At 59.0% G+C, this 13,255-nt stretch overlaps 1 protein-coding gene across 1 annotated transcript in view; it reads right to left on the reverse strand.

Annotated features, from left to right (window-relative positions):
- The window catches only part of LOC118994875 (uncharacterized), a 34,088-nt gene that overhangs the window by 12,224 nt on the left and 8,609 nt on the right, over positions 1-13,255 (reverse strand). Inside the window, 2 exon segments of the mRNA XM_037057696.1 lie at positions 1,544-1,683; positions 12,444-12,567. Coding sequence (XP_036913591.1) covers positions 1,544-1,683; positions 12,444-12,567 — 264 coding nt within the window.

Genomic DNA, 13,255 nt, shown 5'->3' on the forward strand with positions numbered 1-13,255 from the left:
CACGTTAAATACCCAGCACATGAGTCACACGCATGCGGCACACACCTACTCGAGTCACACCCACAACCTTCCCATGCCCATGCGTGTGGGCACACACCTGAGAACACGGCCCTCGTGTGCCCCTAAAAACAGCGCATGCGAATGCACACGTGGTTTCAGAGCCAGCCCGGCACCACTGGGCATGATGGGCTTTCCTCTGATTTCTGCCGTCTCTGCCACTTCCAGGGATGGGTTCGGATAGAGCCCCAGCAAGCCTTCCCGCCACACCTGTGAGGCGGCAGGGAGAGCCCACGGGGCCAGGAGCGCACAGTGGGACGATAATGCTCCCTGCCTGTTGGTGGGGAGTCACCTTCTCTGCTCTCTGGGGGTTTCCGATACAGTGAGTCTCTGCCACGATGCCCAGCAATCATAGTGGGTGCCCCTAGTACCCCTAATGCCCAGGCACAGCAAGCCTCCTGTGGCCCCTGGTGGGGCTTAGGGGCCCTGCACCCACCCACCGTGAGGAAACAGAGGCCCAGGGGAGGGAAGGGCTCCCTCCCCACTGGTCATTCACTGGCCAGGGGCTGGATGGAAGTCTGACCCAAGGAGGTCGGCCCTCAGCCCCACGCCCTGCCCTTCACGCCAGCCGGCCCCTCTCAGGACACATTTCTGGGGCTTATTCTACTGGAGGATCCGGCAATGCTGGTGGGTCCCGGGAATGACAGCAGCCTGGCCAGGCAGCCAAGCAGGAGCCCAGCCCCCACCCAAATCAGCTGCTGCTTCCCATCGAGGGAGATGGCTCTGCAGCAGCCTGACCTGGTAGTCTTCTGTGCCGTGACAGGTCCTTCCCCTGAATCCTGGGGGCACACTGTGGGTCCAGGGAAGACAAGGACCCTGGGAAGCCCTGGGTGCTGTGAACCTGAGACGACAGCCCCACCCTGTCCGCTCAGTGACCTCCAGCACCAAGAGGGACCTTTGAACCAAACAGGACACAGACTCTCCATACAATTCAGTCTAAAGGACCCGCATTTCCCTGGGCCAGGTGTCTTCAGAGCCGTCCTGGCTCCTGGCTTTCCCTGTGCAGAGCATCCCAGCAGGCCAAGGTAGGCCAAGAGAGGCAGATAACCTGCAGGCAGTTTCCTTAGCAACAGCAGTAGCTTTGAGCTCTCCCGGTGCAGGAAAGCAATCAGCGTCCCTGGGTCTCACCCCCGTCCTGCCCTGACGACTTCTAGGAGGTTCACAAGCCCCTTCTTCCAAGCTGAGCTCCTGGCAGCCAGGATGGCTTTCCAGGCGCTGCTCGTCGGGACAGACCAGCACTCTTACATCTGCGGTCCTGGATGTCCTGCCTGCTACTCCCGGACCCCTGCAGGCCTAGAGCTAACCAGGGGGAGCCCTGTCCTGGGGTGAGCTCTGAGGTGGACTCCCTTTTCCGAAGGGAGTGCCCCAGGCCGAAACTGCGCCCTGTGCTTAAGGCACAGGGACCGCGGGGGCACAGGCTGGCGGAGCCAACCGGGCAGCAGGCCGTCCGGCCTAGCCGGGCCTTTCACCCCCAGACCGGCCCTACCTCGTTGATGGCCAGCTGCTCGCCACCGCCGCCAGGGTGGCTGTAGTGGTGGCCGGAGCCATGCAGGTCCTCGTAAAGGTCCTCCTCACTCCCGGTCTTGTCAGCAGGGATGGCCACGTCCAGGGCTCCGTCAGGGATGGCTGGAAGGGCAGAGACCAGTTGGCAAGGAGGAGCTGGTGGGGGCGGGAGGGGGACGGGACACGCGCAAGAAGACACAAAACTTTCCGGGATAAACACTGCCCCCTAGAGAGCTGGGAGAAGGCCTGACGCCAGTTTCTCAAACCCGCGTTGCTGCAAATACGCGGTCTGGCTGAGAGTGCGCCAGCCAGCGTTCACGCCACTGTGGCCACAGCTCACGCACCAGCGGAGCGAGCGCGGGACCACAGGTGTCTGTGGCAGCCCGCGCTCCGTGTCCCCACCACTGGATCCAGTTCAAAACCACTGACCGACGTGCCACGTGGAGTAGAAGGCCCTTCAGAAGAAGGCTAACAGTTTAGTATGAAATGAAAAAATAGTATGAAATGTACGTGTATAGTATAGCCACACAAATATACGTTATATACATGCCACTGCAGTTTGGAAAGTAATAAAATAACCACGCACGGCACTTCTCAGCCTGCACAAGAGACACACCATAACCTTGCAGTTCAACCTCCGGCATGTCCTACTCCAGTGCTATTCCCTTCCCTCTCCCCTAGAGACATATCGCGTACGCCCAACTCCCTGTAAATCGCATGCTTGTCTCCGTTTCAGCCTTTATTTCCGCTGAGCTTTGCCTGGCTTGATCGTGTGTGAATGCAGTAACTTGTTGGTTTTCTTCTCTGACTGGCTTTCGTTACGCACCAGCTCCTGGAGCTTCGGTTTGATTCACTCTCTTGATGTCCGGTCCTGCCTTTTGTGACTCTTTCAAAGTTTACATCTCGTTTCCTGCATTGTGGCCCCGCTACCATGAAACAGTCGGTCGGAGCCCCGGGGAGTCTCCCCCACATCCGCCAAGCTGGTGGCAGGGGCGGGTCCTTACCCTGAGCGCGCAAAAAGGGGGCAAGATCTTTGGGTGGAAGGAAGGCCTCCCCTCCCTCTGGTGCCAGATTGGGGCGGGGGCGGGACCGGAAGGCGGCGCATGCGTAGAAGTGAGAACGGTGCAGGGGGAGGTGCGGGACCAAAGAGGCCTGTCCGTCCAGCTTGGGGAGGGAGGGACTGGCTGGGAGGTGGACCCCCACTGAAGCGTGGAAAGTTTGGGAAGTCCACTGGTTCTTTTGAGAAAGCATCTGGTCCGTCCCAGGCCCAAGCTAATGTCATCCCAGGAGAAAAAGAGAGGGTCACTGGTATGCCAAACTGTTCCCCAACGCTATTTTACCAATTAATTTTTTAAAGATTTTATTTCTGTATTTCTAGAGAGAGGGGAAAGGAGGAAGAGAGGGAGGGAGAGAAACATCAATGTGTGGCTGCCTCTGGAGCGCCCCCTTCTGGTGACCTGGCCCACAACTCAAGCACGTGCCCTGACTGGGAATCGAACCAGTGGTCCTCTTGGTTCGCAGGTTGGTGCTGAATCCACTGAGCCAAGCCAGCCAGGGATACCCCAGTGACTTAGAATTCAGTATGCATGCGTGCTCCCACTGCGAACATTAGCAACCAGAAACCTCATTTAAACTAACACTGAGAGGCTGGAAGAGAGGACGCTCAACACGCACTGACCCCAACGGGAAGAGACGCACCTTGCACCTCGGAGGGGAAGCGACACGACCTTATCTCAGCAGGAGGGAGAGAAGAGTCCTCCCGCCCAGTAACCGCTCAGCTGGAGGGAGGCTGCTCTAGCTCAGCCAACAAAAAGTCTCGAAACTCCCAGCTCCCAGCTTCCTCCAACGGACTCTGGGTCACTGCAGCCCCCTCCCAAGCCCAGGAGAGACGTTCCTCTCTTTTCCACGCACTTACCTCTGTGTTGCCATTAGACCACGGGTCCCCATGGCAGTTTTTATTTACTTGGTTTTTTAATTAAATGTATTGGCCTGACATTGGACAGTAAACTATACCAAATTGCAGTTTCAGTTTTTGGTTTAGATTTTTGGTTCCAGAGAGAGAGAAAGGGGTGGATGGGGGGAGAGAAAAACACTGAGGGGAGAAAAACATCAATCCGGTGTCTCTTGGAGGCACCCAGACTGGGGGCCAAACCTGCAACCTAGGCGTGTGTCCTGACCAGGAGTCAAACCCACAACCTTTTGGTATAGGGGAGGACACTCCAAGCAACTGAGCCACACCAGCCAGTGTCAAAATTGCAGAAGAAATATAAAGGAAAAAAGGAAGGAAGGAAGGAAGGAAGGAAGCAAGGAAGCAAGGAAGGAAAGAAAAGAAAAGAAAGGCAAGCTACTACAGATGTGGGTACATCAAGGCAAATGAATTATTAGACATAGATAAAGAGAAATATTTAGTAATGATGAAAAGTTAATATTGGGTGAAGATATCATGCAATCTAAATTTGTATGCTCCTAATGACATAGCCTCTATGTAAAGCCAACAGAAAAATTAAAAGTCCTAGTGGAAGATTTAGGCATACTTTTTCTCAGCAACTGATAGAACAAGCAGAAAAGTAAACACAGCAAGAAGATTTGACTTAAACACCATATCCTGTATTCAACACGGACAGAATACATGTTAGTTTCAAGTATATGTGAAATGCTACTATGAAAATAAACCCAGTTTCAACAAATTTATTTTTTTATTTTGATTAATTTTTTAAAAGATTTTATTCATTTATCTTTAGAGGGAAAGGGAAGGAGAGAAGGAGAGAAATATCAATGTGTGGTTGCCTCTCATGGGTCCCCCTGCTGGGAACTGGCCTGCAACCCAGGCATGTGCCCTGACTGGGAATCAAACCGCGATCGTGTGGTTCACAGGCCTGTGCTCAATCCACTGAGCTACACCAGGGAGGGCTCAACAAATTTAAAAGGGTTGGAATCATGCAGATTTTTTCAGTCATAATGCAAATAAGTCAGAAATTGGTGACAAAAAGCTAACTAGAAAATCCATATAGTTATAAATTAATAATATACTTGTAAATAACCCAATGGCCACAGAAAAAAATATTTCAGTGGAAATCAGAAAATGTTTTGAGCTGAATAATTATTACAACACTATAAAAATCTCTGGAATGTAACTTAATTTGCTTGAGCGTGCATTTGGAAAGAGAAAGGGCCTCCATGCCTTTACGTTAACCCCACTTGTGAATGATACTCTATCTGGGTAAAAATGACTCTTAGCACCTTGAAGTTCTTATTCCCCTGGCTTTCACTGGTACTGCCAGTGAGCAGGCTGTCACCCAGGGTCATTGCATGGTGGGAGCCTGGCTTCTCTCTCTCTCTCTCACGTTGCTTTTCGTATGTCCCGCATCTTCGCCAAGATGAGGGGCGAGTCGTGTTCGCTGAATTAAAGGTGATTAAAAATCCACGCCTTTCATCAGTTTTGGAAACCTTGTAGCCAAGCACCCTTCGAATACGGTCTCTCATTCTTGAACACATTTAGATGTGTGAACATTTCTAAAATACCCTGGGCTCTCCCTAGAGATTAACTTTTAGGTGATTTCCCAATTTAATCAGCATTTAATCTTTTTTTTAACCAACTCATGTACATTCTCAGACTGAATGAGTTGAGGTAAATTTAATGCTCTACCCACGTCAGGTTTTAATTCTCAAGGAGAGTTTTCATCTTCTTACCCGGAACCCAAACAGCAGGAGCCAAGTGGAATAAAGAAGTGCACATTTCGCTGACAGTCCACCTCTTACAGTCCACCTCTTACAGGTCCCGGTTTTGAGTGAGGGTTTGGGCTCCATCTCCTGGCCTTGAGGAGTCGGCAGACCCGGTGTTCCCTTCCCAAGTGGCTAAGAACAGCTCCAGCTGCTATGTTTCCGGCCAAGTGCCCCTGCGTCCCCATTGGCCTCGGTGCCGGAGGATGTGACTACAGCCCCGTGCTCCCAGTCTCCCGGTGCCGGACCTGGGGGCTCTCTTCCCTTCTAATGAGTCCAGACGAGCGAGAAGGTGACGCTTGCCCTGCCTCAGGCACCGCGCGGCAAGGGTTCTAGCAGACAAGTGTTTCGAGTCCATCATCTTGCAGAAATGAGAGCTGCCATTTTCTCTTCCCCAACGCAGAGCAGACGGGCTGCACCGCAGCTCCCGCAGCTGCCGGCCCACCAGGAGGCGAATGAGAAACTAACTCTGCATTTTAACAGGGAAATCATGAAGTCTTGCGGTGTCAAATGTCTGATCAGTGACTTTTTCCTTTTTTTTTTACCAACAACTAAAATACTTCTACTCGCAAATGTTTCACACACCTCTTTCTACTGTTTGTAACCCATACTCGCTCTCCCCACCCAGACACGGAGAAACAGAACTGAGCTAAGCAGACAGAAAACTAACTTTGGGGTGTAGTCCATTTTCATTAGGGAAAGAAGATAATAAAGCTAATAAAGCTAACTGCCATGAAGGAGCTGTTCAAAAACCTACGCAGCTCCTATCCAGAGGCCACCTTTACGTGGGCTCATCTCCTGGGCCTTCGCCTCCCAAGGCCACAGCTGCTGGGACGACGGCCTCGGTCTCACATCGTACCTACTGGCCATGGTCCTTTGAGAAAGCAGGAAACAGGTGAGATACTCACTAAGCATCTGCTGTGTGCCTAATACTGTGCTGGAAACTCGCCACTCAACATGTCAATCAACGAAGCATCATCCGTCCTATTTCGGAGATGAGAAAATTCAGGCTCCAGATCAGACAACACGCCCAAGGCCGAGCAGTCCCCAGGCTGAGCCAGGTTTGATCTGATCTCAGGTGGGTCTGACCCCTGAGCCCTTGCCCCAGACAGAACGGGGAGCATCACAAGGTGAGGTCAGTGCCCGCGATGGCCCTCCCTTTGCCGTCAGGCCGTGCGGAGCACCATGTGGACACAGCCTGAGACACGTAGAGAGCAGAGAAATGCCGCGCCCACTTGCTGCATGGGGAAGATGCGTGACTCCCTGCTGCTTTGTCAGGGCCCAAGAGGGGCTCTTTCCCACGTCACAGCCCCCCATCCGCACAGACAACCCGGGACAGGGTCACACGGGGAAGGAGGAAGAGAAGCTGCAAAGCCTGCGGACTTTCCAAAAGCAGAGGATGGGGGGCCAGCCGGACACGGGGAGGCACCAGGACAGCCAACACTTGCAGACAGTGATGACGTGCCTACTGACAATGATTCTCCTAAAAGCCCACCCATCCCTCCAGGCGAGCTCCTGCATGACGCCGTTTTCCTGGGGGGAGATAGCTGCAACCTACGAATGAAGCAGACGGCCCTGGCCAGAGAGGCTCAGTGGGACGGGCATCGTCCTGCAAAGCGAAAGGCTGCTTGGTTTGATGCCTGGTCAGGGCACAGGCCTGGGTGGTGGGTTCGGTCCCCATGCATGGGAGGCAACTAGCCGATCGATGTTTCTCTCTCTCCCTTCCCCTCTCTAATGATGAAGTAGATAAAATCTTTTATTAAAAACGTTTTTAAAAAATAAAAACGAAGCAGACGCACTGATGTCCCTGGGCGGTGACTGCATGTTTTTGCCCCTGGCTTGTGGGATGACCGAATGGCAAAGCGCGAACAGGGTGTGCCGGCCCGGCGCAGCACAGACGCCCAGCCAACGTCCCTTCCCACCAAGGCCTGTCCTGTGGCAGCCTTGCCAACCGCATCTCCTCCCCTGGACAACAAACCCAAAGATTTTACTTATATTCAGAGAGGAGGGAGAAAGAAAGGGAGAGAAACACCCGTGCGCGGTTGCCTCTCGCACACCCCCTACTGGGACCTGGCCCAAAACCCTGACTGGGAATCAAACTGGTGACCAGCACTCAGGCCAGCACTCAGTCCCCTGAGCCACACCAGCCAGGCCCAAGAGAATTCTCTGAGTGCCTATCTCTCCCTCACTCCCAAGCACGGCAAGTAGCTCCAACAGTCCCAGTCTAGAACAGCGTCCGTACTGTGGCCGCAGAGCACCAGGGCTTAATTCTCTCCCGGAAACCAGCGGAGAGAGGGCTTCCTGGATCCACCCCGCTTCGCCGGACTGTTCGCGTGCCGATACCACGCGCTGCCAGTGACTGGCGGGCGTGGGGGCGGGGGTGAGGCGGCGTTCTTTCCCCCCTGCCCCTGAGGTTGGAGAGGGACCGGCGCGGCCCCAGCACAGGTGGGACGCTGCCTATGCGCTGGCAACGCCGGGCCCAGGTGCTCTGGGTCTCCCCTCAGCTCTCCCAACCGCACGGGCTTTCCACGAGGCCCGAGTCTGAGCGCCGCGAGGGGCGGCCTCGGGGCCTCGGCGTCTCCCTCGCCCCCAGTCCGCCCACCCCAGGCCTTCCAGCGCGCACAGCGGTTGTCTCGGAGACTCACCCAGACTGCCTCCGCCCGGCCGGTCTGGGTGCCCCTGGATCTCAGGATCGTCTAAACTCCCAGGTCTGGCCTTCTCCACCCGCCTTACCCCTGCCCGGGGCAGAAGGAAGGAATGGGGCGCACGGGCCCCCTCTCCACCCGGCGGCTGCTGCCGCGTGGAGCAGGTAGGCCTCCCCGGGCTGCCGACTCTGGACAGGGCAGGAGAGCCACGTGGGCGAAAGGGAGGGAGGGGTCGCCCCCCAGTTTGTTAAAGCGCCGCTGCGGCGTTCTCTCGGTTCTCGCCGGGAGTTCTGAAACTGAGGGGGGCTCTACTCAAGCTCCCCCGCCCCCGCGAGGAGGGGAAGTGGGACGGGGCGAGCGCGCTTCTCGGAAACCCTTCGATGGTGGAGCTTCCCGCAGCCTCGCCGTTCACCTACTCCGCGTCCCCGCGTGGGTTTGGGGACCGGACCGGTGGGCGCCTCAGGGCAGGTCCTTCACCGCGCGGAGTCCAGACGCCGTGCCACGGTCCGCGGCGCACTCGCGACCCACGCAGGGGCTCTTCACTCTACTCTTCCCGACAGGGCCCCATGTAGCGTGGGCTCCGGGGGGCGGGTGCTCAACCCCCGCAGTCGCATGCCCCCTCCCCGCTGCTCCGGCCCCGCTCCACCGCCTCGTGGGGCTCCGAGGCGGTCGCAGACGCGCCTCCACGCCCCGCGGGAGCATAACGGGGCATCACCCGCCCCCTGCCACTGCCAGCGGCCCCTGCTTCCCTTTACAGCTTCCACTGTAGGGGCTCAAAACGAACCTGTGGAGCGCTTCCAAGAAGTAAAATATAAAGAATCCGTTTAGCAACTCATCAAGGGGCACCCGTCCTAAAAGCCTCTCTGGGCCTCCTTGCTTAATTAATATTTAAGATCCAGGTTTCTCCACGTGTGCGCAGAACCCGGCCCTCCTGGTAGAAAGGGGAGCCCTAGGCGTAGCGCAAGGCCCCGCGGGGACGCCGTGGCGATCCCAGCCCGAGGAAGGTGCGCGGCTTGTTTGAGAGGGTCCTGGACAAGCGCCTGCTCTGGGCCGGGGGCCGCAGACACCCCGAATCCGGCCCCCTCCCGGCCGGCGAGTGCCCCCGCCCCTTTTACAGGCTCATGCGGCTGCAGCCCAAGAAGCCAGGCGCGCGCAGCGGTCAGGGGCAGCGGGCGACGACCCCGAGTCCCCAACACCCCGCTTCCCAGGGGAGGAGGCGCCCTGCCACCCGCGGGCTGCCCGGCGGTGCGTGAGAGCGACGCCGCGGGGACAGGGAGCCACCGGCGGCAGTGGGTGAAGGGAGGGCCCGGGCGGTGGCAGGTGACGGTGGGAAATCCGAAGAAACGCAGGAAAACATCGGAAGAGCAAAGGGAGAGGAAGGGGAGAAGCAGAAAAGGGGAGTGCGCGAAGGAGGGGAGACAGCCTGGCGGGGAGAGGGGCCGAGGCGCGCGGGCGGCGCCCTTACCGGCGGCGGCCGAGCGCAGGCTCTCCAGGCTCCAGGAGCGCGACCGCGCGCCGCGCAGGCCCCGGCGGCCGCCGCACACCACGCCGCTGCTGTCGGAGTCGGAGGCCGGGGACAGCCCGGCGCTGCTGCCGCCGGCGCTGCTGCTGCTGGTGCCTAGGTCGCCGCTCGTCTGCCCGCTGGACTCGCTCGGGCACTGTTGCGCCCTCCCGCACTGGGGCTCGAGCTCCAGCCACAGGCTTGCGGGAGGCTGGGCCGCGGGCCAGGGCGCGGGGGACGCGGTGGCGACGGTGGCGGGGCTGCCGGGCGATGGAGCCAGCGAGCCGGGGCCCGGGCCGGGGCCCGCACCCGCACCCGCACCCGCATCCTCAGCGCCGTCGGAGGGCGAGGGGCGCGCTGGTGGCCCCTCGGCGCCCTCGGCTCTGCCCTCGGCTGCGTCCCCGCCGCGCGGCCGCCGCTCCGGGCTCCGGGACATCCTGGGGCTCCGCAGAGGAGGCTCCGGCCGCCGCTGCTCGGACTCTGTGGGCGAGGCCCCGCACCCACCCGGCGAGCGCACCCGCTGCCCGCCTGCTCCCGGCCGCCCCGGGGCGCTGAGCGGCGGCGGCGGAGGCCGCGCAGACCCGGTCGGCACGCGCTCACGCAGGCGCGCACGCAGACCCGGAGCGGCGGGGCGGGCGCCGGTCCTCGTGCGTGGGCGCCCGCCGCGAACGTTCGCGCGCGTGGGGCACCGCAGGGTCCTCCTCGCGGGGGACGCGCAGTCATCCCCAGGCCACGGTGGTGAGTGGAGCTGGCGGGCTCGCGCTTTTATTCCTAAGGATGCAGCTCTGACGCAGCGGGCCGCGCGCCCAAGCCGGTCGGGCGGGAAGGCCCCGGGTGGCCCAGGGACGCGGGGGAGGGGCGGCCCAGCGCAGCCCCCGGGGCATGGAGCGCGCTCCTCCGGCGCGTACGCGGGGCGCGGGAAACAGGGGCCACCGGCCTCCCTGCGGCAGCCCCCCCGCCCCCGCAAGAACGTGTCCGCCCGGGGCACCCGGCCAAGGGCCACGCAGGGAATAAGAGGCCGCGCGAAGGAGCAGCTCCGTCCCTCCAAACGACTTTAGAAAGTGTCAGGAGAAGTCCGGTGGCCAGCACGAAGGAACCCGGAGCCACGGTTTGGGAATCTGGGGACAAGAAAGGAGCTGCCGTCTCCTCCGACCCCCGCCCCCGACACTCGTGAGTGTCCTGCGGGTTTCTTGGAGTTTGTGTGCCTGCATACGACCCGAAAACCAAGAAGTGCTTGTAAGAAATGCAAAATCTGGAAGGCGAAAACCAGGGGAGACGCGGGCTTACGCCGGAGGTGGCATGTGCGAGGGGGGAATGCGACTATGACCAGGGCGCTGAGCCCCCCACCCCCACCCCATCGCTCCACCGAGCCGTCGGGACGGTGCGGTGAGGGCCACGTGCAAAACACAGCCACCTGGGGGGGGCCGGCTCCTGGAAAGGTGGGCACTGTCTCCTCTTCCCTTCTTTGGGGCCCGGTTCTTACAGCCCGTCTCCTCCCCTCAGCCACATGGGCTTGTGCCTCTGAGCCACACAGAACCTGCGTCTCCCTGGGAATCTAGGTGCCCCCGCCCCGCCCCGTCCCTGAGGGTTCTCTGTTATCTCCACTGTGAGTATATTAATTCCTGCCCCCACCCTGGGGGGTCAGGCTGGGACGGTATCGCGCAAACACCGCTGTCCAGGGCAGAGCTCTGTGCCAGCATAAGGCGATGCCAACCGATGGGCACAGGGGCAACTCTGCCATGTCTGCACCTCGCAGGCCCTCCCCCGGGGCACAGATCTGGGGAGCCTGTCCTGCAGGGGACCACAGTGTCCCCATCTGAGTCCCGGTGTGGCAAAGGGACGTGTATCTCTTCATACCAGTGTGGGGACGGCTGCCCTTACGCAATACTGCCCCTCCTGGGAGCCTCCACGTAATTCTGTGACTTAATGTCATGCTTGTGTTAAGAGTCCTGTTTTTCTTGAAAGAATCTTTTGGCGGTTGCCAAACACACCTCGTCAGAACTGCCTGCTGTGAATTTAAGACCGCAGCCAAATCTGAGAAAAAAAAAGTCTGCCCCCAGCGCAGCCTGAGCACGTGTTTGTCCACAGAGCTGAGCAGCCGGTGACCCAGAACAGAGTCCCACCTAGAGCTCCAGAGGCCCACGTGCCCCAGGGCTGGATGGTGACCCTCGCAGGCACCTCTTGCCCATGGCCCTGGCTCCCTGCAGGACTTGAGTCCCACAGACCGAGCTCTGGAGAGTCCTGAGTGCGAGTTGTTTCCATACGCGCCGAGTCTGGAGAAAGTACCTATTTGGTAGAGCTGCTTCATTTTTGCAGCCCTGTCCGAGGCTTTTTGCCCTCGAACACCAACCAGAGTCGGCCTCTCTCCCAAGCCAGCAGGGTGCTTTTCGGCAGTAAGGTTGCCCCTGACCTCATCTGCGCCCCTTCAGGTCCTGGCACCGCCGTCTGCCCTTCCTGGGAGGCCGAGAGCATCCTCGCCCGGCCCCTCCTGGGTTAGTGTGCACGGCAGCACCACCCTGGTTGTCTCTGGGGCCCGGGTTCCTTCTGGCACAAGACCCAGCCCGTTCAGCCACCAATACCTGGCACGCTGCTTGTTGCCGCGGTTTCAGGAGAGGGACTCTGAAAGCAGCTATAAACCTCCAGGAAGAGGCTGGCCCCTCAGAAGGGAAGGTCCCCAAGTCCCTGGACGAGATTAGAGACAACTCTGTGGTTACTCCCTCGAGCTCTGTCCCATAATGAGACCCCAGGGCAGGTCAGTAGTTCTGCTCAAATTAAGTGAGTGGAGGCAGGTTTGGGGTTCAATAATGGAATGTCCCCTAGGCCAAGAGTTCCCTTCCTCTGAGTGGTGGGGAGTCCTTCCGAGTTGAAGGGGTGGCAGACTGTTTTCTCTCTCTCACCTTCAAGCTACTTCTCCGCCAGACAGGTAGACAATGTTAGCCAACAACCCCTCTTACTTCCTGTGCTCCGGGCCAAGGCAGCAGAGTGCGAACCAGCGGGAAGAGGGGCACGGGACTCACCGGGGTCAGGTCGGCGCTCGGGCCAGCCCAGGCGGTTCAGTCCTGTGGGGGCACTCTGGGAGAAGGGGTGGCTTCTTCTAGGGGGACTGAGAGACCCCGGAGAGGCAATCGTCTTCCTCCAGCACTGGGAGAGGAAGGAAGGGACCGAGAGTCAATGAAAAGAGACGACATATCATTGCCACATTTCTCTGACTGTTCCGGGCTTCTGTGCTGAACGGAGCCCAGGGCCAAAATGTGAACGGCTCTGGGAGTTGCCGTGTTCACTACGAAATCCATGGGAGCGAAGGAGAGGCTGCTTCTGAACTCGGCCGTCTACAAGCAGGGTTCCCAAATGTGGCAGCCGGCCCGAGCAGGCTGCCATTACTCAACCACGTGAGTGAGGACGGTGGGGAAGGTTCCCGGGCCCACAACTCTACCCCAGCTGGTGGGTCACCCAGCCCGACTTTCCGCCCAAAGCAGAACTGTGCGTTTCAGCTGCGGTGTCCTCTTTGTGGGGGTTCAGTGAGAACTCCTGCAACTCGGGAAGCCTCTGCCACCTCACAGTTATGAACCAGGGTCGTGTGGGGTCTGGGGAAGCAAGAGATAGTTTTCCCTTAGTACCGCACAGTCCCCAGGCGAGCTGGGTCCCTCCCAGTGTGGTCTGCTTTAACAGGTTATTGTGGCCCTGGCTGCTGTGGCTCAGTGCATCGAGGGCAGGCCTGCAAACCAAAAGGTCACTGGTTCGATTCCTGGTCAGGGCACACGTCTGGGTTGCGGGCCAGGTCCCCAGTAGGGGGCGCACGAGAGGCAACCACACACTGGTGTTTCCCTCT

Source organism: Sturnira hondurensis, unplaced genomic scaffold (assembly GCF_014824575.4).
Source record: "Sturnira hondurensis isolate 20B ecotype Veracruz unplaced genomic scaffold, ASM1482457v3 Scaffold0009719, whole genome shotgun sequence".
NCBI lineage: Eukaryota > Metazoa > Chordata > Mammalia > Chiroptera > Phyllostomidae > Sturnira > Sturnira hondurensis.